Source organism: Ochotona curzoniae, unplaced genomic scaffold, assembly GCF_017591425.1.
Source record: "Ochotona curzoniae isolate NIBS_2020 unplaced genomic scaffold, NIBS_Ocur_1.0 contig_3498, whole genome shotgun sequence".
In the NCBI taxonomy this organism is placed as follows: Eukaryota; Metazoa; Chordata; class Mammalia; order Lagomorpha; family Ochotonidae; genus Ochotona; species Ochotona curzoniae.
The window spans coordinates 12,817,232-12,844,054 of record NW_024465885.1 but is presented as its reverse complement, the minus strand read 5'-3'; the positions used below and the strand labels follow the sequence as shown (position 1 = coordinate 12,844,054).

Sequence of the window (26,823 nt, the reverse complement as noted above, 5' to 3'; positions counted from 1 at the left end):
AATGACCTGGAAATGGCAGTAGAAGATGGCCCAAGTGTTGGGCCCTGCCATCCATGTGGGACTCCTGGTTTTGGCCTGGCTTAGCCCTGGCTGTTGCAGAAACAGAAAGATCTTTTGTCTCCCCCAGGCTCTGTGAAATTCTTTCAAAATAAATAAATCTTTAAAAAAGTTCATATTGAAGTACATGTTAAACTCTTTATCTAGAAGTGGAGTTACTCAATTATATGATAACTGAAATAAATTTAGGATTTTCAGGAACTGCCAACTCATTTCCAAAGACACTTTATCATTTACATCCACAACAATGCAGGAGGGCTTCAACCTCTCCACCTTCATCAATACTTGCTATTGTCCATCGTTTTGTTTGTAGCCTATTTTCCTGGTGATAGCCATCCCTGGGTTGAAGTTGTATCATGTAGTTTTTAATTTGCTTTTCTATAATGGCTAATGATCCGGGTATTTTTCATGTCATTACCGGTCACTTCTATATATTCTTCAAAAAAATTTTTTTAAAGCTTTGAACCATGTTACAATTCCATCTGGTCTGGGATTTCCCTACCTTCTCCCCCAAACTCCCACCCCTGATTTTCCCTATATTTTTACAATCGTATAGTCCCACATAAGCAGTCATAAGTGCATCAGTCTGTTGTTTAAGTGTGCCCTCAAACTGCTGATTTCTATACATTCCTTGGAGAAATATCTATTCAGATATCTGCTCATTTTTAAAGTGGGTTCTTTTTACTGTTGGTTTTCATGCTTTTTTTTCTTAATCTTTACTTCAGCCCCTTATCAGATAAATGACCTGTGAATATTTTCTCTTATTCTGTGGGAGGTTTTCTTCCATGCTGAACAGTGATACTGTCCTTTGAAGTGCAAAAAAGTTTTTAATTTTAGAAAGACAAAAGTATGTATTTCTTAAGTTGTTTCTTTTATGCTTTTGGTGTTTATCTCAGGAACCACTGGCAAATACAAAGTAACGAATATTTTCTCCTGTTCTCTTAAAAAAGGTTTATAAGTTTAGCTTTTACATTTAGCTCTGATTTTTTAAAAGGACTTATTTTACTTGAAAGAGTTACAGAGAGAAAGAGATTAATCTTCCATCCACTGGCTCACTCCCCAAATGGCTATTATGGCCAGAGCTGGTCTGGTCTGGTCTGAAGCTGAGACAGGAGTTTCTTAGCAAGTACAGAGTCCAAGGACCTGGGCAATACTCCACTGCCTTCATAGGCCATGAGCAGGGAGCAGGCTGGGAAGCAGAACAGCCAGGACTTGAAACAGCACCCACATGGGATCTCGTTGTATGCAAGGCCCCCGATTCATTCTGAGCTAATTTTTGTACCTGGCAAATAGTGTTTTTGCTGTTAAAACTGAAATCACGATAATGAGTCTCTTCAAGATTTTGTTCAAAGCAATACCTCATATATCTCAATGCTACATATATGAAACAAATAAGAATGCTCCCAATTTTACAACAAAAATATGAGATAGAATTGCAAGGGTCAGGAAACAAAATTAAAGGCAGTACTATGAAGGCAATCTGAAAATCTGATTTTCAAAGAAGTTTTAACAAATATTTAGGACTTAAGAACCAGAATGAATGTGAGCCAATTGAGACAAGCTGCAGTACCTGCTGGTGAGTGCCAACATCATGAGGGGCTAGCCAAGTCAGGCTGGGCTGCACTATCTACTGGCATTAGTGAGATTCAAGGCTGGGATCAGGCCTGATAGGAGAACCTGAGGAATTCCCCTGGTAGGCTGAAGCTTCTGTTGGTGAACACGAGAGCTGGGGCTGAAGGCAGGCCAGGCTGGTCAAGGCAGCAGCACCCTCTGGCATATGTGTGGGCTGGGTCTGGGAGTGGGTTGGCCTGAGTTAAGCTGCAGGATCCATAAGTGTGCACAAGAGTTCGATGCTGCAGCGAATGCCAGCACATGCAAAAACCAGGCTACAGGCTGGCCTGGTGGTTACCCTGACTAGGCTGTGGCAACCCATCAGCTTGCGTGAGAGATGGGGCTGGGTCAGAACTATTCAAGCAGTGGCATCTACCACTATTGTACATTCTACAAATGTTCTGGCTGGTACAGGTGAGAAACCAAACCTGACCCTGTGCTAGACGGCTTACATAGGTGTTTAGTCTTAGGTTACCCCATGAGAGGTTTCTTGAGGGACTCTCCCAACTAACTGGCTGAACTCAAACCCCAGCCACAGGAAAAAATCACAATATATGTGATCAAACCTTGGAACAAAAAGTAGTTAGTTGGTGAACTTCTATTTTGGTGCACTGATAAGGCACACATAATTCAAGACCGCCTTAATACTCAATTATAGAAATTCTAACATTCCTAACAAGACTTGGAAAATACAAGTGGAAAAGCTTTTGTGATACTTCTGTATTGTGATTTTAGAAGTGCATGTGTCAGGACTGGGCTTCCTCAGCTGCTGATGCCTGTGTGTGGGGGACATGACAGCCAGCTCATTTGGCCAGCAAAGGACATGGAGTACCTCACCCGAGCATGGGAAGTGGAACAGGCTGGACCACTCTCCTGGCCAAGCTTTGCATCATTTTCCTGGGTCTATGGAAGCACTAAGGTGGATTTTGTCAGCCAATAGACCTTGAAAAGATTTTCTTAACCTGGGTGCAACAAAGCCAACAATGTCTAAGAACTATCAAAACCATCAAAAGCAAAAGTAACACAAGAGGTTCTTCCTTCTTCCCCTCTGCAAACACAAGAGATTTAAAAAAAAAAAAAGCAGCAGCAGCATTTGTCCACCCACCTTCCTCCATACTTTAACCTTCTTCACCCTAATGGGAGACCCACAAGGGCATGATCCCTCTTCACTATGTAAACATAAAAAAATTAAAACCCCCAAATATCTAGGACTTAAAAGCACTGTTTTTTCTTCAAATATATTAATGATTATTTTATAAGTGAAAGAGGCCATAAAGGTCAATTAAATCAAGGAAGAAACTGGCCACAGAGATTATTAAGCCAGTAACAAAAAACAGTTAAATGGTAAACTTCTGTTTTGGTACACTGATAAGGCAAACATAATTCAACAGACTGCCTTAATCCTTAATTATAGAAATTATAACATTCTTAAAATGATATTAGTGTGGAAACAATAATATTACCCACTTTCCTGTAGCCCTTGACACTTTGTACTCTAATCAACTAAGCAAGATTTTTTAAAAAAAAAAAAAAAAAAGAATCCACTGTACATAGGTCAGACAGACAAAGGAATCTGGCAGCACAAGTAAATTTTCATGACACCAGGTTACATAGAAACCTGAGTTAGAAACCTGGGTAGGAGACCATCAACTAGGATAAACAATCATGCCAATAAGTGTTAAGGCTCATGACAAAACCCCTAGAGCTTCACATAAGACTTCAGACTCACTCTCAGGAAAGAACTCAAAATGGATGCAACTTATTTTACAAATAAATCATAAATTATAATAAAAAAAAAAAGAAAATGTAACATTCTTAACAAGACTTGAAAAATACAACTGGAATAACTTTTTTGTGATATTTCTGTATTGTGTTTTCAGAAGCTGTTTTCAAATACAGTATCTTTCCAAATACATCATAAATGAATTTAGTATTAATACACTATTTTTTAATTAAATGTATATAACAGGTCCCATATAATGGCTAATATTACTGCAGCACTGCTGTATCATCTTTACCACTACACAAATATAGTGCATGCAGCACAATAGGTAGTTGCTACAAGAGGAAGCTGAAATTTCCAGACGTTTTAAGAAAAAAATTCCAGAGCCAACACTATGGCACAAGTGGGTTAGGCCTCTACCTGAAGACACTGGTATGCCCCATGGACATCAGTTCAAATCTTGGCTGCTTCACTTCCACTTCCAATCCAGTCCTCTGCTACTGTGTTTAGGAAATAAGTAAAGTGTGACCCAAGTGCTTGGGTTTCTGCCAACCACCTAGGAGACCCAGGAGTACTGGACCTGGAATCCTGGCTCTGGCCCCTAGTTGCTGCAGCCATTCAGGGAGTGAACCAACAGATGAAAAGTTACCTCTCTGTCTCTGCAGTTCCATCAAACAAATAAATGAATCTTAAAAAAAATAGTATTTAGGTTTCAGAATCACAGCATCAACTAAACTCTGTGTGCTTCCCCATCTAAAACAAAACAGTCTATTGGCGAGATGTTAGCTGATATGCTAAAAAAACTTGCCAAATGTTATCCAAGGCACCGTATCTATTCATTTCTTCAAATACACACATACACACACACATCTTAAAATGTACCTTTACGTTAGCTTCTTTCAAACTGATAACCTTATCTAAATCTGGTTTGGCCGCATTGGCATTGCCAATAAGTAGGTAGAAGGTAGCTCGCAGTAATAATGCTTCTGCCATGTATCTGCCTTCAGCATCTATTTCTTTTGAGCATTCACTTATGATTTTATCATAATTTTCTTCTTCCATATACTGTTTGGCCTTTAAATATCCAGAACTGAAAATAAAAAGATAGTGGAAATTATTTACGAATAAAAAATCAAATGCCAAAACGTCACATTTGAGTATGTACGTTAAATAACTATCCACTTCTTGTGAAAAAGTTGGATCAGCCGGTGTGGGACTTGAGCTGGGAAGCAGAGGTTAAACAGATTGAGATTTTTTTAATGGAGACTGGAACTTTCTCAATGCCTTGAAGAAAAAGTTTTAAAAGAAAGCATTATGTGAAAAGATGAGATAATCAAAGATAAGACTAAGTTCAACACTTACTAAGGACCCTGTTTTATTTACCTTCACATCTGCAGCACATTGATAACACTTTTAATCACTAACAGAGGAGCAAAAAAGGGGGAAATAATCAAATTAGTTTAGTGTCAGAGAAGCCAACCAAGCCCTGTGATCAGAGCTGTGCTTTTATAAAGATTATTCTGGCTGCCATGTGGAAAATGGACTGGGTTATAAACATGAAGCTGGAGACAGGGAAATATCTGAAGAGTTCTCAAATAGAAGGCCTATTGTTTTCATCTAAAATAATGGACACATAATAACCAAAAACGCAAAGTTAGGGGCCAGTCTTGTAGCATGTAAAGCTGCTGCCTGCAACACCAAGATTCCATATGAGTGCTGGTTTAAGCTTCAGCTGCTTCATTTCCAATCTAGCTCCCTGCTAATGACTGGGAAACATAACAGAAGATGACCCAAGTATCTGGGCCACCCAGGCAGGAGACTCAGATTAAGCTCCTAGCTCTTGGCTTTGGCCCGGCCCAGTCCTGGTCATGGCAGTCATCTGAGGAAGAAAGATTCAGTAAGTATGACATCCAAATAAATAAATCTTAAGGGAGAGAAAGAAACAAAAGGTAAAGGAGAACTCCTCTATCAAATAGGACTTTAATAATACCTTTATTGGGGGGCATTTTAGCCTAGCTTTTAAGGCGCCTGCATCCCATCTCAAACTGCTGCACTGGCAGGCAGCAGGTCATTTCTCAAGTAGTCAGTTCTGTGCTCTGCATTAAGGAGAAGCGGACTGAGTTTCTGGTTCAATGCGCACTGAGCCATTGTGCCCATCAAATATTTGACATCTTAGTATTTGTTTCTCAAGTACAGTTTTCTAAAAGATTATGTTATCAACTAACTAAAATATGTACAGTTCAGTAAAATTATGTGTAGTGCCTTCCCTCAAAAGGTAGTCAACAATAAAAATGCTTCCTCAAACCCTACCCAGCTTTGCTATGCAAACACCATTATATTCTTTTTTCTAACTCATTTAAAACATACCTTCCCGACAATATTATTAGTCCTTCTCTTAGAGATCTAGCCTCAACAGCAAAACACAAGTATTGTTAAAAAACAAATGGATAAATAGGCCAGATAGCTTATGCATTACCTTCCATCACTAGACTGCAAGCTGTGAACACAAGATCCTGAACTTTACTTTCAGCTTTTACTCAATGAAATACAGGAAGCCCAAATACTGGAATTTTGCTAGGCAACCAGAACTTAGAAAAAGAATTCATTCTTTGGGTACTCTCAAGAAACTCCTGGCTCCTTGCTTTGGATCAGCTCAGCTCTGGCTGTTGAGGCTACTTGGGGAGTGAACCAGTAGATCTTTCCCTCTGTCTTTCCTTCTTTAAATGTGCCTTTCCAGCAAAAACAAAAAACATTTTTAAAAGTTTATAAATGGAAATTTTCCCTGAGTTAAAACATTTGAAAGTTGTGCAGTTATTTCAGATTGGTATTTGTATTCCAATACAGTCAACCTCCTGACTTGAGAATGTCATGAAGGACTGAAGCAGCAGGCCTCCAGGCTGTAAACCTCTGAGTCACTGGAAAATTCTCAAATGTTAGTGAAGCATTTTTATCTTAACAATAGCATTACAAAACTTTATTATAGGTGCATGCATATATACAAATATTTTTCCTGAGATCTTAGAATTCACTTGCATTATAGAGAAAACTCATAGCAGCAAAACAATCCATTAAGCAGACACCATGCTTGACACACTTACTTTTCTTTCACTTCTAGAGCCTCCCCTTCCTTGTCTTTATCTTCATCAGACTTCTCTCCTTTAAGCATGGGCTGAGAAATAATATCATCCGTGAAAGAACTGAAATAGGATTTGATAAACTGTGGAGATGGCATCAGAGGTTCACGGTTCTGAAATTTAATCATGGGAGTGTATCAGGATAAGAGACCAATAACCAAAGTAGGCACACTGTATAACATAAAAATGACTACTGTAAAACTGGAATCCATTTTCAAATAACTGAAGATTAAGTTCCAAGTTATATATGACAGCAGCAATGGTTAAACTGCCAGTCCCAACTGTTCAAAGCAGGCTATAAATAAGCCCTTCTCCTCTCCAAATATAGGACCATGTCTTACACAGCTGCTACAAACAGAGCTCATATAGACCATATGAGCTTTCACCTCAGGATCTCCAAGTCACAGCGAAATTGTATCTTTTGTGTTTCTTCTTTTTGCCATGTCATCTGATTCATAATTATGGGAATATTTTGTTTCTCTTTTTGATGTACAGTTAGAGTGATACATTTTAATACAGAGGGAATCATATAGCCAACAAGCTCTCATAAGAAATTTTGGATCTTTTATTCACAAAATTGAACCCAATGAGTGAAATTTTTATAGAAAAGTGACCGAAAGAGACAGAGGCAAAGATAAGGCACATATGCATGTGCACTCCCATCTGCGGGTTCACTCCCCAAGTGCCCACAATGACAGGGTCAGACTGAAGTCAGGAACTGAGAACTCATCTCCTGCATGTGTGGCAGTAACCCACTCAGTGAGCCATCACAACTGCCTCTCAGGCTCTGCAGTTGTAGGCAGCTTGAGTCAGAAGTCAGAGTTGGGTATCAAATGCTAGATAGCTCAATACGGGATGTGTAGGACATTGTGACCCTGGAAGGTCAGCAAGCACAGGATTGCAGATCATTGGACAGTATTTGCATGAGAACAACCAAAGGGCTACCTTTGTATAAACAGCATGTAAATGAGAACACCCGGAGGAATATACAAAACAAAAGGAATTCCAATCAAGAGTACGAAAACAGTAGATGGGTTTTGTTGATGAGCTCAATACTTCCTCCCCTACCCCATACGGACTCTCAGTGTATAAAGTCTGAGGCCCCTAATAAACTTCGGCTTTGACAATCAGTCAGGGTCCACGCGTGTTATTATCGGCTCCGTGCACCAAATCCATCGCTGCAAGACAGTGACAAGGATGCAGGCACCTAAATGTGCTGTTGAATTTTACAACTCATGAATAATGAACACCACTGCTGTTATATTGGTAGATTTACTATCCTTGCACTTGAAGCAGAAAAAGGGAATCTGACTTTGTAAGAAAATAGTCTGGAAGAAAATGGAAAACAGGAAAGTCCATATTTAAAAGTTTGTATTTGGGCCTGGTGCTGGGGCCTAGCGACTAAAGTCCTTGCCTTGAACGCACCAGGATCCCATATGGGTGCCAGTTCTAACCCCAGCAGTCCCACTTCCCATCCAGCTCCATGCCTGTGGCCTGGGAAAGCAGTCAAGGGCGGCCCAAAGCTTTGGGACCCTGCACCCACGTGGGAGACCCAGAAGAGCTCCTGGCTTCAGATTGGTGCAGCACCAGCCGTTGCGGTCACTTGGGGAGTAAATCATCGGACGGAAGATATTTCTCTCTGTTTCTCCTCCTCTCTATATATATCTGACTTTGCAATAAAAATACATAAATCTTTAAAAATAAATATAAAATGGCCCAGCACAATAGCGTAGTCGTTAAGGTCCTCGCCTTGAACTTGCCAGGATCCCATATGGGTGCCAGTTCTAATCCCAGCAGCTCCATTTCCCATCCAGCTTCCTGCTTGCGGCCTGGGAAAGCAGTTGAGGATGGCCCAAAGCCTTGGGACCCTGCACCCATGTGGGAGACCCAGAGAAGGCTCTTGGCTTTGGATTGGCTCAGCTCTAGCTGTTGCACCCACTTGGAGAGTGAACCATCAGATGGACAATCTTTCTCTCTGTCTCTCCTCTCTGTATATCTGACTTTCCAATAAAAATAAATAAATCTTAAATAAAACAAAAAGTTTGTATTGACTGAAGTTTGTGCTCTCTTCTGAAAAAGACTCAATTTGTCTTAATGAGGGATAAAATAAATAAATCTTTTAAGTTAAATGTTTACCTATCAAATGACAAATATGTCTAATTAGATTTTTACTACAGAACGAGAAGAACTAAAATAGCGGAAGTGATTCATCACTCTAAAAGCTTGAGTAAGAAATTTCAAGTAACAGTTGAAGCTGGGTAAATCATTAATGCTTTTTAACTTTGTTTCAAAAGAAACACCTTCCTGTTTTATATAATCATAAGTTTTTAAATTAAGATGTTACAAACTATTGAATTTTTAGTATCTAAAATACAGCATTAGAATCCACTTCCACCATTTACCAACTATATAACCATTATCATTTAGCCTCCAGTTGTTTCTTCATCTTTAAAATGGGAGTCAAGGGGCAAGCACAATGGCTCAATTAGTTAATTATCTGCTTGCAAGCAATGGCAACCCACATGGCCACCAGATTGTGTCCTGGCTGCTCCACTTCCCATCCTGTTCCCTACTTACAGCCTGGGAAAGCAGAGGAAGAGAGTTCAAGGATGTGGGATCCTATTCTCCTACAAGGGAACCTGGGAGGAATTCAAAGCACGTGGCTTCAGATCAGCTCCAACCATGACAGTCATACTGTGAGTGAACCAATGGATGGAAGATCTGTCTCTTGTTCTCTCTGTAAATCTGCCTTTCCAATAAAAGCAAGCAAATCTTTAAAAAAAAATTACTACTAATAAAATAAAATGGTAGTGGAAATACTTATCTTATAGGGTTATTACAAAAATTAAAACAATACTACTTTTGAGACATATTCTGTGATTTACAAAGTGGCACACAAACATTAGAGAATATAAATGGTTGGGGTGGGTGTGTTATGTGACAGTTAAGGTGCAACCTGGGATCCTACATGGCTAACAGGAGTGCCTAACTTGGAGTCATGGCTACTCCAGGTCCAATACCACTTCCTGCTAATCTGCACGCTGACCTGAATGGTTCCAGGTTCCTAGCTTCAGCCTGGTGCAAGTTTACCTGTTGCAGACATTTGAGGAGTATGTCTTTTTTCGATGAGTTTTTAAAAGTACTTCATATATTGGAAGATTAAAAAAAAAATTGGCACCAAAACAAAGGAATTTCTAATTTCCATTTTACACATATTTTCTGAGGTTCCTTTTTGTAAGAGTCTCTTGCTAAATTGTAGTCCTATTAAGGCAGAAGCATGACTTTCTTCATCCAAAATGTGCAACACACACTGTACCAGTATATAGCACCGCTATCACCTTTCCCAAAATAAATTACCTTGTATTTTTCTTTGGCTTTCTCTTTTCCAAGAAGTTTAAGAACTTTATCTGCTAACAGCATGCTTTGTTGGTTTTGGAAGCCTTCTAATATACACACAGCAGTGACATCTAGAAATGATGGAAAACAGTCTGAGATTACTGGAAAGCTGATTGTCATCATCAAAGAGACACAATGAACTACAGAAAGCAACAACATTACACTCATGGCTTGAAGACACATCTGCTTTTGTTTCTAATAAACTGATTCTCAGAACTTTGATTTTATACACTCTGCCAACCTCAAAAAGCTCAGAAAGTTATTCCATTTCTCTGGAGTTTGTTTTCCTAACACATAAAGCAAAAAAGGCTATACTGCATGATTTCTGGTGTTCTTACTGCCCCAACATTCTATGCATAGCCAATGAAACAAGCAATTTAGGAATGTTCTCTTCCAGCCAACACAGTGTGGCCATCTCACATTTGGTCTTTTGTGCACATCTCTGGATTAGTGTTTGTCTCTAACCCACCTTGCCACAGAGCTCTCAAAATAAATCCATTTCAAAATAGGACTTCTGTTTCGTGATGTCACAGTGGCTTGAAATTAAAATCAAAAACAACGGTTCCTTAACCTTTCAATTTTAACACACTCAAATAATAGCTGTCCCTATTCTTTTGTACTAAATCCCACAACTCCACATCCTTCTTCTTCCAAGTCAATTTACCATCACATTTTCCTGATACAACCTTGGCTAGCGGCATCATCAGTGCTGTTTTAACCAATTTAGGTTAAAAACTCTAACTTCCTCTCCCCAATTACTATCTACTTGTAATTTTGAAGTCTAGCTCAAAATTCAGAATTCCCTTTGCTAAAGCAAAAGTTCTACCCACTACCAAAATACACATTATCACAAAACCTCAGCTCTTGCTAAAACTCTATGAAGCACTTTCATTTAGTAACTTAGATCTTTAAAAGTGTTTTCCCTTTTTTTAAGTTTTGGTTTTTTTGGAAAAAAAAAAGGTTAAATCTTATTATAATAACTTTAAAGCAGATATATGTGTAATGGAAAGCACTTGTAGACTACAAAAATTACACTGTGGGTTAGCTCTGTCACTTAGATGAAATGTAGAAGTCAGTGGTTTATGCTCTAGTTCTAGTTCTGGAAGCAAAGATGGTCAATTAAGAGTTCACAAAATATTGTATCTATTGAGAATGACAGATTCACTTTAATGCTTTACAACACTTAGTTTCCAAATGATATAAAGATGTTTTCAAATATGAGTGTTAAAATACAAATGTCTTCTTCAGTAATTTGCCTCAGTTATTTCACATTTATACTGAATATTAACCAAAAATAGATAAAATTTAGAAACTACCACTATGATCTTTTTATTTATGGAACTGTATCAATAATTGCTAACTACCAAGTTAGCATGTATGGCATATAAATGCCAAATTGTAATTTTAATTCCATAGGCAGAGCAGAACCAATGCTTAAGTATATGAATTTCAATTTAAACTGGAAGACACAGTCTCAATAGGATAAGAGCTTCACTTTTATACCCGTATCAATGTTCATAAGGCAGAGCTTCATAAGTTTATCAATGACTACACAGCTTTAGCAATTTTTCTGATGTAAAAAGAAAAATACTCTCACCTTCTAAACATTCCTTCTTATTGTCTAGCTTCTCGTGGGCTTTTGCACGTCTAAAGAGAGCTTTCACATATTTGGGATTAAGTTCAACAGCTTTTGTACAATCTTGTGCCACCTCTTTCCATTTTTGCTGTAATTTAAAGTATTAACAAAAAGTTACACTAAAAACAGCAAAAAAGTATTCCCAAGCTAGAGCTGACATCCAAGATACTTATCTGTAAGATAAGCAAACAAATTTGGAAAATTAAACAACAGACACACTTAGGCATTCCTTTTACCTCCAAATTTATAAATGTACCTACAATTATATGCTTTCACCATCTCTTTCTTCCCTCCTGTAAAACCAAAGAAGCACCACTGTCATCAAAGGCCTACTCTCCCGGAAGTGGCCTGGATCTTTATCCTCTCCATGTCAAGGATGTCAGTGCTTTGTTAGCTTTTCTCTCAGAAATCTTTTCTATGAAATCACTCCATGTACTTGCTCTTATATTTTCATCTTTGAAATCTTTTAATTTCCCCCTCCAGATACCTCCCTATGCTCTTTAATGTCATGTTCCCAGACACCAGGCTTCTCATTTCCTCCAGCCTTACTAGCGGCTCTTCTCATTTCCTTTGTTCAGTTCTTCTACCTCATCTCTACATGCAGGACTACTCAAGATCTCAACTTGCTCCTTAAATGAGCACATCAATTATCTGGTTTTACGCAATACCTAGTATTAAATAACTCCAAAATGAACTTCTTTAGCCCAGATCACTATCCTAAAACAGACATTTCTCAATTCAGCTGTCTCCTTCCTTCCTCCATCTACCCTTCTCCACTCACTGGTATTAAAATTCTTGTTTCACTTTACCCTTCACATTCATCGCAATAGTAGCTTCTGCTGATCAGCTTCTTCCTATCTCACCTGGGTTACTGCACTATCATTACTTGTTCTCACCGCCAACACTTGTTCCTCATTTCAGTATATTCTCACCAGAACAATGACACTATATTCCCACCTTGCTTGTAACCCTTAAATATTTCCCACTATGCTCTAATCAAGTTCAAAATTTTTAATAATACCTACAAGGGTTAGCCTGATCTGGTCACTGTCTACCTTTCCAATTTAATCTCTATACTCTAGGAACTTTTGTACTCCTTTAAATCTAACTCTTTTCTGCATCAGAGTGATTATACACACTATCGCTTCTATTTATAGTCTCCTCTCCCTGTTTTGTAAGCCAACTACTGCGTAACCATACAAAGAATGAAACAGATCTGCATTTGATAATCTGAAAGGCTATACAAGGTGTAGTGGCAACTGGAAAATTATTTCACATATAGATATCTAATAGAAACTCACCAAGGGAGTTTTTCCTTTTCTCCTCTTCATATGCAACTATTGCATATGGAGAGAAAAGTTGAAAAATGGGACAAAGTTACTAAAAAAATTTAATGTTATACATTTTATAAAAATCAAAATAACATGTAACTCTGGAGCATAAATATGTAATCAGCAGAGATAAAATTGCTTCTAAAGTATTGTAAATGAAGGACATAAGATGAAAATCATAAAATTTCAAAATCTGTGTTGACTAGCATTAACTGAAACTTTAAGCAAATAGAGAAGAAAAGGAACAGAAAAACACAAGCTAGTGTACATACCAACTGCTCAAAGGCAGCAGCTCTGTTCTGATAAAATGTGGAAAGGTCGACATTCTTCTCTGTAGGACACAAGCTAATAGCCTCTGTGTAGCACTGAATAGCATGTTCATATTTTCCTGCTTTAAAATATTTATTGCCTTTGTTCTTTGCTGCTTGGGCTCTATCAAGAGAATTCTAAAATAGAAAGAAACAATTATTAAATGCTAATCAACATTTAAGAATAGACTCCAATTACAAAATTTATGTAACAAAGTCATAAAAGAAAAACGAAGATACAATGATTGCAATATGCTGCTTTATACAGTTATCTTCATGGGACAAATTCTCAGTAGTAGGACTGCTGTGTCAGAACGCTCATGCAGGGCATGTTTGGGGTAATGTTAAGATGTCACTTTGAATACTTGTATCCCATACTGGAGTGCCTGGTTTTGAGTTCCAGTTCCACTTGATTCCAGCTCCCTGCTAATAATTCAGACCTGGGAGGCAACAGATGACTTAAGAAGTTGAGACCCTTCCATATACACAAGGACCTGGCTGTGTGGGGAATTTGGGGCATTAACCAACAGATGGAGTATCTCTTGTTCTCTGGTTTTGTGGCTTTCAAATTAAAACTAAAATAAGAAAATAAAACTAATTTACTAAAATGTTCACATTTTTAAATTTCAAAAACACTTAGATCATGTATCTTATATAGAAGATTGCAATGTACACGTTTCCTTTTTAAGACTTTGCTTTTATTTTGAAGGTTAAATTACAGAAAGAGGATACAGAGGTATTCCATCTGCTGTTTTACTCCCCAAACAGCCACAATGGTTGGAGCTGAGCCAACATGAAGCCAGGAGTCAGGGAGCTTATTTTGGGTCTCACACTTCCTCTGCTGCTTTCACAAGCTATTAACAGAGAGTCTGATCAGAAATGGAGTCTTGGGGACTTGAACCCATATGGGATGCTAATGCTATAGGAAGATGCTTAACCTGTTATGCCATCATGTTGGCCCCAATGTTCATCTTTTTAAATTTCAGAAACACTCCGACTTTTCCATAAAAGCTGTAGTGCTTTAAGGTATCACTTCTGATTCTTGCCGCATTTGATGTAATGACTGTGTTTAATTTATGCCAGTCTAATGTGTACAGGGTACTTCACAAAACTTGGTATTTTCTGTCAACATTGTCTGATTTTAATAAATATGGGACTATGTATGAGACAATTCATATACGTCCAACAGGTGAGCATAGACAAAATATAAGCAGATGGAGCTGCCCCTACTGATAATCGAAAGATCTGGAGCTCAGAATCTCCTACTTATTTAAAACAACAACAACAAAAAAAGACAAGACGGCCACTTTTTCTTGCATTTGCTCCTCTCACCCATACTCATTTCAGTCTTTCTTTCCATTCCATTTCTGTTTATCTTTTGTTTTCTTTCCTTAGTCTGACTATTGCTGTAGTGCTTTTTAAATAGTATGCATAGATGATTTGTAGAAAATTAAGAATCTGACATAATACACAGTTACTTTACACTATCTGGCTTCAACAAGATAAATGTGTATTTTAGGCGGGGGGATGAAAACAGCCAACAAAAGCACCAATGCATTAATAAATAATAAATAAACAAGTATCTTTCATGTGTTGACAGCTTTAATTATCTTCCCAAAGCAGGAAATACAACAGCAACCTTGAAACACTTTTTAAGGATATGTATCAGGAAAATGAACATATGCCAGGACAAAACCGACAAACACGCACAAAATAGCCACAATAAAAGACAGTGGGCTTTTAGCCCAGTGGTTAAAGTGTCTGTTTTGCACACGCACTGCTTGGGTTCAATTCCTGGCTCTGGGTTCTGATCCAGTTTCCTAATACTGTAGACCCTGAGACACAATGGAGCAGCAGTCAGGAACTGCATTCCCAACACCCATTTGAGTGACCTGGATTAAATCCCCAGCTTCTAGCACTCATCTACTATGCACAGCTGGGGACTAAACTAGCACATGGGAATGAACACTTTCACTCTTTCTGTGTCATTCAAATATTTTATTTGAAGATAAATTTGTCTCTCCGCCCCTCAAATATAATTTATTTTAAAAAAATGAAGTTTTTGGTTCTGGTTTCATTCTCTCTGCTCAGCTCTCCCAAATATTGCAGGCATTTACAGATTAAACCAGCAATAAAGGAAAGTGCTTTCTCTCTGCCTAATTAATTAATTTTAAAAAACTGCTTACAAAAGCAAAATCAACTAATAACAGATACATCCAAATTTAACATCAAAAAACTGAAAGTCAGCTCTCTTGTGGGATTTTCAAAAATAAAGTTGTTTTTAAAAGCACATTAATTAAATCTTGAAAGATGATAAAAAACAAAATTAACTTGGTAACTAGACTGTGAAGCAGAATCAAGATAGCGGAATAGGGTGAGGACTTGTTTAAACAGATGAAGAAACATGAAGCAGAGAGGGCACATTCCAGGAAACAGGAGAGGACAGACTGCCGGCAGAGGGGCACCTCGAGACTGATGGACGCAGGAAAGCAGTGGTGAGACAACAGTGTGGTGTTGTAGTGATCAGACATCCCAGCAGCATTCCACCAGCAGTGATCTGAAGTGCACCAGCAGCCAGAACTCCACCAGCAACCAGGTGGGAAAGGGAGTTAACTAGGAACTCGGGAGGTGAACCCAGACAAAGAACTGCCTGTTCTGCTGCTTTGTTTGACAAGTAGCAAAGACAGAACAGCAGATTTCAAACAGGTGGTATGGGAACAGGGTGGATTTCACAGCCCAAACCCCAGTAGAGCCGAACCAGGAGCCATCTTGTGTAGGGAGGCAAAGGCTATGGGATGGGACTGTGCATGTACCAAGCTGGGAATGAGCTCATTTCAGACTCAGTGAATTGCAATGGCCTGATATCCTATAGGTTCTACCCAAAATCGGTCCAGGTAGCACCTAGACAAAACAGCCAGCAGATCAAGAACTCTGAAAGTGGCATATTAGTATCCATTTTGCATAGTGTGGCAAAGGCTTTGAGAATGCAGGGAGCAAACTCACTTAACTCAGTGCATTGCATTGGTTCCACACTGAAAATAATACCGACTCTGACATCTTATGATTCAAAATAGGTCCGTGTGGCCCTCAAACCTAACAGCCAGCAGGTTCCTGCAAAATCAGAACCACCAGGCCCAGCCTGATAGCATAGTGGTTAAGATCCTCGCCTTGAACACGCCAGGATCCCATATGGGTGCCAATTCTGATCCCGGCAGCTCCATTTCCCATCCAGCTCCCTACTTGTGGCCTGGGAAGGCAGTCGAGGATGGCCCAAAGCCTTGAGACCCTGCACCCGTGTGGGAGACCTCGAAAGAAGTTCCTGGTTCCTGGCTTCAGGGACTGGCTCAGCACCCAGCCATTACGGCCACTTAGGGAGTGAATCATCGGATGGAAGATCTTCCTCTCTGTCTCTCCTCCTCTCTGTACATCTGCCTTTCCAATAAAAATAAATAAATCTTAAAATGCAGTGGAAAGTTTCAATAATAGAATGAAGGAGGCAGAAGAAAGAATTTCAGAAATGGAAAATATTTCTGGTCACAATCAGGACACAATAAAAATGGAAAGCAGAGCTGGGTCAAGCTAAAAAAAGTATTTAAGAATTAAGAGACACCATTAAAAGGCTAAAGATGAGAGTTATGGAAGCCCTAGAAGGTACAGAAAGAGAATCTGGGTTTAAAAATATAATTAATGAAATAATTAATGAAAACTTCCCTAATCTGGAGAACAAATTGGGAAACGACATCTAGGAGGGGCACAGAACTCCTAACAGGGTTCACCAAAAGTGATCTTCACCATGACACATGATAATCAAGCTCTTTTCAATCGAACTTTTTCCTTAAATGTACATGTGAAAAGAAAATCAATTGACATATAGAGCAATGCAAAGTAAAATCACAGCTGACCTCTTACAGGCCAGAAGTGAATGGAGTGACATATTTCAGTTTCTAAAAGCAAAATGTTGTCAGCCCAGAATAATGGGCCCAGGAAAGCTTTCCTTTGTCTTTGAAAATGAAATAAAATTCTTTCATAGTAAAGAAAAGGTGAAAGAATATGCCCCTTCCAAACCTGCCCTATAAATGATACTTCAAGGTGTTCTCTTGACAGAGGAGAGGAATAGCATCCACCAAAACCAAAGGCAAATGTGAAGAACATCCTAGTAAAGTAAGAACAGAAGACTAAATCAATGAACAACCCATTGCTAAATGCCAGGAATATATTACTAATCTACATTAACCCTGAGTGTAAATGGTTTAAACTCAGACAGTTACCATTTAAGGCTAAGCACAAAAATAAAAATAGAAATGTACAACTTCTCTCCACCGAAAATAAGCCCTGAAAGAAGAGAAATGACCAATATAATAAAAAGCAGGGAGGGCAAAGGAAGATACTAAAAAGCTGAGTCAGTACAGTAGCTACCACCAAGCATGTCAAAACCAAGAAAGGAGTGAATAGTTTAGATCCCAATATTAAAAACAGAGATTTTCAAATTGTTTAAACTAAAAAATGCACCTGCTGCCAATACAGCATATCCTGAAACAAAATGACATATAAAGATGTCAAAGATAAAGAAGTCAAATGTTAACAAAAAATCCCAAATCAACCAAAATACCATTGAAAAGTATCACAGCACAAGATTTATTTATGCAAATGTCAGATTTACAAGACAAAGATCTTCTGTCCACTGGTTCATTCCCCAAGCGACCACACAGGTCAGAGCTGAGCTAATCCAAAGTCAGGAGCCTGAGTTCCTTCTGGGTCTCCCAAGGCTTTGGGCCAACTTCTACTGCTTTCCCAGGCCAAAAGGGAGCTGGATGGGAAGTGGAGCAGCCAGGACACAAACCAGCGTCCATATGGGATCCTGCTGCATGCAAGGCAAGGACTTCAGCCACTAGGCCAATGTGCTGCACCCACAACTGGATAATCATAAGTTTCCGGTTCTGATAAACTTTTAAAATAAATTCTAGTACCTTACAAATTAAACAGAAATGAAAGGAAAATACTGCTTTCAATTTCTTGAAGATTTCAATGCTCCTAAGTCACTGAGAATCTTAACACCCCAACTCCAATAGGAATGGTTTAGGTTGAAAACAATGTAGCATATTAAATGCATATAACTGGCACAGTTGACAATAACTGTGTCTCAAATTTACTTAGTATTTTAAAAGTTACAGGCTAAACAAAAATATTTTCTGGACAAAATAAACAACCATGTTTCATTGGATAAATAAGCAATGAACTCCAAGAAAACCATTAATGATATCAGGAAAATATAAAGAGATGCAGTCAAAGCCAGGACCGCTAAAGAACAGAGAGGAACCTGGAGAGTTATGTATACAAGGATTCTCCTTAAAACAATGCACATTTCTTATTTTCATTTTAGCAAACTCCAAACAACTAGAAAGAATCACCTGAATCTTTCAAATAGTCATTTGTCTGCATTTAATCAAATTCAACAGTTTCCAAAAAGATAGCACCTTCTATTTGCCTATAGCATTACTTCAGCTAATATCCTCTTGTCCTTTCTACTCACTCCCCATCCTATTACTTCCTGACTGACTGTTTCACTTCATCAATAAAAAACAGAGAACAAAAGACAATACAATAGGCAAAGTACAGAAAAGCTACTTATTTTCCCTGATAGATTTTAGAACAAAAAAACGTGGCAATGAAGATACCACCTGAGAAGTCTACATCCTGTGCTTGGGTTGAAGTGCCAGCTCTACTTGCAATTTTAGCTTTCTATCAATCAATACCATGGGAGGCAGCAGGTGATAGCTCAAGTGTTTGGGTCCCTTTATTTTCACAGGAGACTCAGATGATGTCTGGACTCCTGCCTTTGGACTGGCCCAATCCCAGCCATTGTGGCCCTTTGGGGAGTGAACTGCTAGATGGAAGACCTCTTTACTCTCAAAAAAAGAAAAACCCTAACCCAAATTAAAAAAAATTAAATTTGTGGCTATACTACATGAATGACACAGTTGGTTTACAATTAAGAATCATGCAGAATATGAATCATTAAAGTCAAACTCATCCTCCGGAAGTGAAAGCAAACAACCCAGACTTAACTGTCACTGCTCTGTTCACTACTCACTCCAGGGCCTGAGGTCAGTAGGTAAGGTAGTTTGATACTGTTTCTTTCAGTTTTATTCTCCCAGATTAGAAAGTAATGTTTTAGATACAAATTTCAGCTTTACAGAAGTAGCAAACAGCTCTTGGAACACTTACTGCAAGAGATACAAATGTCAGTAGCTACTGACCAATTGTTACTTTTATAAGAATTAAACCCAGATAAGCAAAATCCCTAAGAAAGCGATCTAAGACAAAAGGAAAGTCCTCTCCTATCTCCTGTCCTGAACCTGTACACATCGACACCCAGGGGCAGCAGCTGTGGAGCACCAAGCTAGGCTGCCATCGTTAACACCCCTCTCCTACACAGAAGTGCTGGCTCCAGTCCAGACATTTCCACTTCCCATCCAGCTCCCTGCCAATGCAACTGGAAGGCAGCAGAGGAAGGCTCAAGTGCCAACGCTCCTGCCACCCACCTGGGAGACACAGTTCTGAGTACCTGCCTTCAGCATGACCCACCTGCAGCAACTGAAGTAATCTGGGAAGTGAATCAGCCAATTGAAGACTGGTTGACCAATCTCTCTTTCAAGTAATGTCTGTCTTACTCTGGCACCTGGCCTTTCAAAGTAATTATCTTTTAACAACAACAACAACAACAAAAAGGGGGAAAAAAGGGAATTGAAAATTTTTGAGAGTCCCTGGTAACACTGATAAAAAAAAATTAGGGGTCTGGGCCCGGCAGTGTGGCCTAGCGGCTAAAGTCCTCGCCCTGAACGCCAGGGATCCCATATGGGCACCGGTTCTAATCCCAGCAGCTCCACTTCCCATCCAGCTCCCTGCTTGTGGCCTGGAAAAGCAGTCAAGGACGGCCCAAAGCCTTGGGACCCTGCATCCGCATGGGATACCCGGAAGAAGTTCCTGGATCCTGGCTTTGGATTGGCATAGCATCAGCCGTTGCGGTCACTTGGGGAGTGAATCATTGGACTGAAGATCTTCCTCTCTGTCTCTCCTCCTCTCTGTATATGTGACTTTCCAATAAATAAATAAATCCTAAAAAAGAAAAAATCAGCGGACCAGGGCAGTGGGTTAGGCTGATACCTGCTGTGTGGGGCATCCCATATGGGCATCAATTGGAGTTCCAGCAGATCTTCCTCTGATCCAGCTCCCTGCTAATGGTATGAGGGAAGTGGTGGAGGACGGTCCAAGTGCTTGAACCCCCATTATCCATATGGGAGACCTGGAAGAGGCTTCTGGCTCTAGGGCTGGGCCTTGCCCTATCCCAGCCATTAAGGCCATCTGGGGAGTAAATCGGCACAGCCATTGAGGTCACCTGGGGAGTGAACCAGCGGGTGGAAGATCTTTCTCCGTTTCTCCTTCTCTGTGTAAATTGGACTTTCCAATAAAAAGTAAATAAAAAAAATTGCTGAGACAAAATAATATCTTGTAAGATTTTAATGGCTCAGAATGAGAGTATGACTTTTAGTATTTTAAGCATTTAATATTTTAAATATCTCAATAGCATATGCCATCAACTGTAATTACATGCCTTCCTTTCGTGATACCTAACAATCCCCACTAATTAAAACAAACATGAATCCCTTTTACAAGTGTTTTACAGGTTTTTGCCATACTAGAACGAAAAAAAACTGGACACTTGCACAATGCACATGAAAATTTCAATAAACAGAATAACAGAAATAATAATAAACAGAAATCCAGTAACTCTGTTGATTCTACATCAAGGCAAACATGAATAAATAGACTTAAAAAAAATGGCTTCTCATTCTATTTGCTGACAAAACAGACAACAGTTACCCAATCTGTCATTCCCTTAAAAATTGTAGCTTTTGGGGCCAGTGCTGTGACACAGTGGGTTAAGAGCTGCCTGTGATGCCAGCAGCCCACTGGAGCACCAGTTTTTTTTTTTAAGATTATTTTTATTGGAAAGGCAGATACACAGAGAGGAGGAGAGACAGAAAGGAAGTTCTTTCATCCATTAATTCACTCCCCAAGTGACCGCTACAGCCGGTACGCCGATCCAAAGCTATGAGCTCTTCCGGTTCTCCCACACAGGTACAGGGTCATCCTCGACTGCTTTCCCGGGCCACAAGCAGGGAACTGGATAGGAAGCAGGGCCGCAGGATTAGAACCGGCGCCAGTATCGTATCCTGGCGAGTGCAAGGAGAGGACTTCAACCACTACGCTGTAACGCCGGGCCTGGGAGCACCAGTTTAAGTCCCAGCTGTCCTACTTTTGATCCAGGCCCCAGTGATCATGCCTGGAAAAACAGCAGCAGATAGCTCATCTGCTCATGCCCAACACTCACATGGCACGCACAGATGAAGTTCCTGACTTCTGATTTGGCCATCTGGGGAGCGAACCAGTAGATGGAATTCTCTCCCTCTTGAACTCTTTCTCTAAATAAATCTTTCTAAATTAAAAAAAAAAAATGTACAGCTATTGCTAGGGTGGAAAAAGAGCGTGAGGATTCTGCTAGTTCAAACCAAACAAATAATTCCCCAGATGTAAAACTCACTGAGGTCACCAACGAAAAGGCACTTTTCTGAATATGGAGCTATTTCTACAATGCAAACAATGGTATGTCCAAGGGTTCTGTCTAGTTTTATTGCAGGTCTAAAATCATAAATTTTAAAGCAGTTGATGTTTCATAAAGAATTCAATTTTAGTTTTTAACAATAGTGAGCATTAATCATTACAATATCAAACAATTACCAAACACCATGAAATCTAAAAATTGCTTTCTTGGACCTGGTGCGTTGGCTGAATTGGCTAAATCCTTACCTTGCAAGCACCAGGATCCCAAATAGGCACCGGTCTGTTGTCCCGGCTGCTCCACTTCTCATTCAACTCCCTGCCTATGGCCTGGAAAGCAGTAGAGACTGGCCCAATGCCTTGGGACCCTGTATCCACGTCCATCTGAAAGAAACTCCTGTATCTGCATCAGTTCAACTCCTAGTGTTGTGGCCATCTGGGGAGTGAACCAGCAGATGGAAGATCTTTTTGTCTCTACTCCTCTGCATTACAAAAAGAAAAGTGATCTGCCATTTCAATAAAAATAATCCTTAAAAGAAAATGCTAAAAAAAAGAAAAAAAAAAACTGTAGAGACTTAAGAAAATCTAAAATCTGAAAGGGAATTTTCTAAATGCTATCAAATACCAAAGTCAGAGTCCCCGGGATAGGGCAGAGCGACTGAAGCTGCAGTTAAATATTAAAAATTAGTTTCACATATAAAGATCATAATTAACAATTGCTATGGAACTAAGAATATCCCTCATTCATCTCCTACTCTTTCATAGTTAAAAAAGCAAACGAAACCAGAAAAGATCAAACAAATGATAAATCACTCAAAAATCCTCTTGGCCATTCTTATTAGTATCACTCAGAATCATCAATTTTTAGTACTAGATGAAATACTATTAAGTGAATGGTCATATCTAGTGAGACTGAACTTAAGATTAAGATCACCAAGAAAAAAACTGAGGGCCCAACAGGAGGCTTATACCGTGGGGATGCTGCTGTGGCACAGCAGGTAAAGCCAGCACTGACAATGGTGCTGTCCGATTTGGTTTTAAGTCCTGGCTGCTCTACTTCTGTTCTAGCTTCCTGCTAACGTGCATGGGAAATCAGCGGAAGATGGCCCAAGTGACCCTGCACCCATGGGGGCGACCCAGAAGCTCCTGGCTGCAGGCTGGCATAGCCCCGACGATTGTAGCCATTTGGGGGGCTATCCCTTTCGCTTGAACGGTGCCTTTCAAACAAATAAATTCTAACAAAACATAACAAATCTTATATTTCCTAGTTCTCAGATTTCAGGGATTCTTCCATCATACTGTTATACAACTTATATTTCAAAAGAAAAAAAAAGGTGCAGTAGGCATTGGGTGCATCAGTGATGTGTAGCCTCACACTGCAGGAACCAAACCTTAGCGCTTCATCCCAACGTCAAAGCTTCCTTTGAAACTTATCTGACTACTTGGTAAAAATCTGTTTTCACTACAGAAAGTGTAAAATGGAAATGACTTGCCATGTGTACAGGTGTACATAAACTTGCATGTGTGTAAAATCACATAGGTATATACCTGGGAACTATTTCACTCCAGCCTGCTGTGAATTCTGAGTTCCTCTGGCACCACCACGGCACAACTCCGAACCAGAGAAAATCCTCCTCCCACTCATCCCAGTACTGTTAAATGCAGCCAGGCCAACTCTGCACAGCTGTCAGATACCAAAAGGATTTAAGAGTCAGCTCAGTGCACCGACATGAAGCACTTTAGCACAGACGCCGGCCCCGCTGCAGCGAACTTGCGGCAGAGGTGGCAGGCTGTGAAACTGATGTGCCTAGGAAGCTTCCAGCCGAAAAGTTTAGGAATTCATTCAAAGAGAAGGAAAGGAAAAACCAAAAACCCAAAATGTACCACTGAGCCCACCATTTACTCTTTAGTACGCTTCTGTGCACATATACGTACAAGACCATCTAATCAGGTTTTTTTTTTTTACTTCTGTCAATCAACCAGCTGTTGCCCGGGACCCCGGGGTGGGCGGGGGGGGGGGGGGAGTAACAGCTTCAGCAAGGGGAGTGGCTCATTATCAAAAGCGCCTTTTCCCATTACGTTTTAGGTCTCTGGAAACCACAAAAGTCATTCATATCACTACCGCTGAACCACGCGATAAGGTAACCCCTGGCTTGCTAATGCACTCCTCCCATTTGTACCTACAACACCAAGGATAAATGCTGTGTCACCGAAAAGCAGTAGCCGTTTCGGAATGCAAAAAAGCAGAGTGTCTCGGAAGACCTCCAAGCCGTCCCCTCGGGCCACACTGCATCCCCGCCCGAAACCCGCCCTCTGCTCACCATCTCCAGGTGGGCACCGGGGCCCTCCGCGTGCCCGCTGCCCAGCCCCGGGCTGGCTCTGCCCTCCGGGGTCTTCCGTTCGCTGCGTCCCTTCAGGCTGCCGGCGTCGCCCCGGCCCCCGGCCTCCCGGCGCCGCCTCTGCCGGCTCCACAGGTACATGGCCCCGGCCCCCAGCAGCAGCGGCGCCCCGACCGCCAGCGCCAGCTGCCATCGCGGCAGGCCCCCGGCGCCCGGGCCCGCCGTCCCGCCGCCGCCCACCCCGCTGCCGGAGCCCGGGGCAGCCGCCGCTGCGGCCACCGCCGCCTCCACAGGTTTAGAGGCGGCCATGACGCGTGTCCTCCGCCACCGCCTCTCCGCCGGGCCTGGGCGCCCCGGCCGGCCGTCAGCGTGCGAAGGAGCACCGCAGGGAGGGAGGAAGAGCGGGCAAGAGCGAGCACGCCGATCAGCCGGAGCGGACGACAGAGAGGCCAGAGGTCACCGGAAGCCCGGGGCATGCCGGGTCGGTCTAACCGTCCGCCTCCTCCCCTCTCAACTGCAGAGGAAGCGGATGAGGAGAACCACTTCCGGGTGTCTCCCCGCAGTCGCCGGTGGAAGAGACTCACTTGTGGGCTGCAGCCCATGTCCTCTAGCTCCGGGAGCGGACAGGTGGCCCTGCTGCCCAGCAAAGCGCAGGGGGCGCGAGTGTCGTGGGCTGGGGGACGCGTGGGCGACCAAGACAAGGAAAAGCTCGGGGTGCTGCGAGGGGCGGGCGGAGCGCTGGGCGCACTGTGGGCCGAGCCGCCCCGTCTGTTGGCGCACTGGGACAGTGTCCGTTAACGCCACGTTGTTTGTGGTGGGTTGGAGCGGCCGTTAGCTCCGAGTGTTGTCCGCGAGCCGGAGAAACCGACGGATTGGGAGCGCCCGTAAGCGTGTGTGAGGAAGGAGCTCCAGGCTGAGGCCATGGCCAGGTCGTGGCTTGGACGGATTTGAGGTTGTTGGATCCACAGCAGGTGGCAGAAAGACTAGGTGGAAACAGGCCCATCTAGGTTGGATCCCAGGGGCTCACCATGTATACTATGGAAGTAGTGACGTCTGTGTTGTGAGAAGGTGCTCGAATTGGATGGGTGGACGTGAGAAAGCCCCCCGTGGTTCTGCTCGCCTTTGTGTCCGTGGGTCTTGAATTGGCATTTGGTCTGATAGCTCAGCTCCCTGGAGACTTTGGGCCTTTCTTAGATCCAGATACCAATACTTCTAGAACAGCGCTCTCTACCTGCTCACCTCATTACCTAAGCATAATTTCATAGTCTTCATCTCTGTGATACCTTTGTCAGATATTTTTCTCATGCTGTGTACCAGAGCTCTGAAAATACAAAAGCAGCCCATTCAGGGCATGGTTTGCAATTGACACTATTTTCAGGAAGGCAGATAGTACTAATAGAAAACCAGGAACGTGCTGTGTGGAGCCCCAGTTACTGCCTGGAACTCTGACCTCGTGTGTTGCAAGTACTGGTTCTGCTCTACCTCCAGTTCCAGGTCAGCTTCCTGCTGATGGGCATCCTGTGTTTCAGGAGGTGATCGCTTCTGTTCTTGGATCCTTGCCCCTTACCCCCACTTAAGAGACCTTGGCTTCACCTGGCCCAGCCCAAGCTGTTTTGGGCATTTGGGAGTGAAGCAGAGGATGGAAGATCCCTTTTGCTCTGCATTTCAAGCACAAGAGAATCAAAATCCCCACGTACACTAATTTGCAGACCATGACATTAAAAAATCATTTCATTTTGCATGTAATAGGATTGTCATCACCACAGCACTATATAATGATTAAAAGGAGATTATTAAGCAGCATGCAAATGGACTGATTAAAACAATGGCCTAAATTGAAAGATTGTGGATTAGTGCTTTCCTGTTGGTTCACTCAGGTTATTAGTAAATTGCTTTCAGACAATTGGATTCCTTGAAACACCAAAAATTGGAGAGGAGGGCGACAAAATGATAGCAGATGGAATCCATCATATTGCCGTTACTGTAGGCATCCAATTTCTCCTGAGCCCACAACCCCAGCAAGCCTTTGCATATAATCTTCGCTTTCCCTTTTCAGAGCAAAGAAGATTTTCCTTTACTGAGATTTAATTTTCTGCAGCCTGTTCTTTTAAAGATTTGTTTGAGCTACAGAGAGAAGTTCAAAGATCTTCCATTTCCTGGTTCACTCCCCAAGTGCTGCGATGGCTGAAGCTGGACCAAAGCCAGCAACCAGGACCTCTCCCACATGGATGCAGGGGTCCAAACCCATGCACCATCTTCTGTTGCCTTCCCAGGCAAATCCAGAAGGCAGCTGGATAGGAAGCAGAGCAGTTGACACTCAAATCAGTGCTCATATAGGAGGCTAGCACCACTGGTGAGGCAGCCTTACCTGCGATGCCACAGTGCTGGCCCTTGCAGACTGAATTAGAATTGTGAATGCCGGGATTGGCACAGTGATACAGCACACTTATCCCTTGCCCTGTGACACTGGCACCACATAGAGGCACTGTCATGGATCCCAGCTACTGCAGTTGCCATCCAGCTCTCTGCTTCTAACCTAGGAAAGCTGTGGAGAGTGATCCAAAACCTTGGGACCTTGTACCCACATGTGATACCTGAAGAGGTTCCTGGCTCCTGGCTCCTAGCTTTGGATCAGCTCTGCTCCGGCCCTTGTGGCCATCTGGGGAATG

General features: G+C 41.4%; 1 protein-coding gene across 1 annotated transcript in view; it reads right to left on the bottom strand.

Annotated features, from left to right (window-relative positions):
* TOMM70 (translocase of outer mitochondrial membrane 70) overlaps positions 1–24,707 on the bottom strand; it is a 33,336-nt gene extending 8,629 nt beyond the window's left edge. The window contains exons 1-6 of the mRNA XM_040980572.1: positions 24,137–24,707; positions 13,161–13,334; positions 11,519–11,645; positions 9,883–9,992; positions 6,490–6,638; positions 4,274–4,481 (exon numbers count right to left, since the gene is read on the bottom strand). Of these exons, the coding sequence (XP_040836506.1) occupies positions 4,274–4,481; positions 6,490–6,638; positions 9,883–9,992; positions 11,519–11,645; positions 13,161–13,334; positions 24,137–24,463 (1,095 nt within the window). The 5' untranslated portion in view covers positions 24,464–24,707. The remainder of the gene's footprint in view (positions 1–4,273; positions 4,482–6,489; positions 6,639–9,882; positions 9,993–11,518; positions 11,646–13,160; positions 13,335–24,136) is intronic.
* Positions 24,708–26,823: the final 2,116 nt, after the last annotated feature.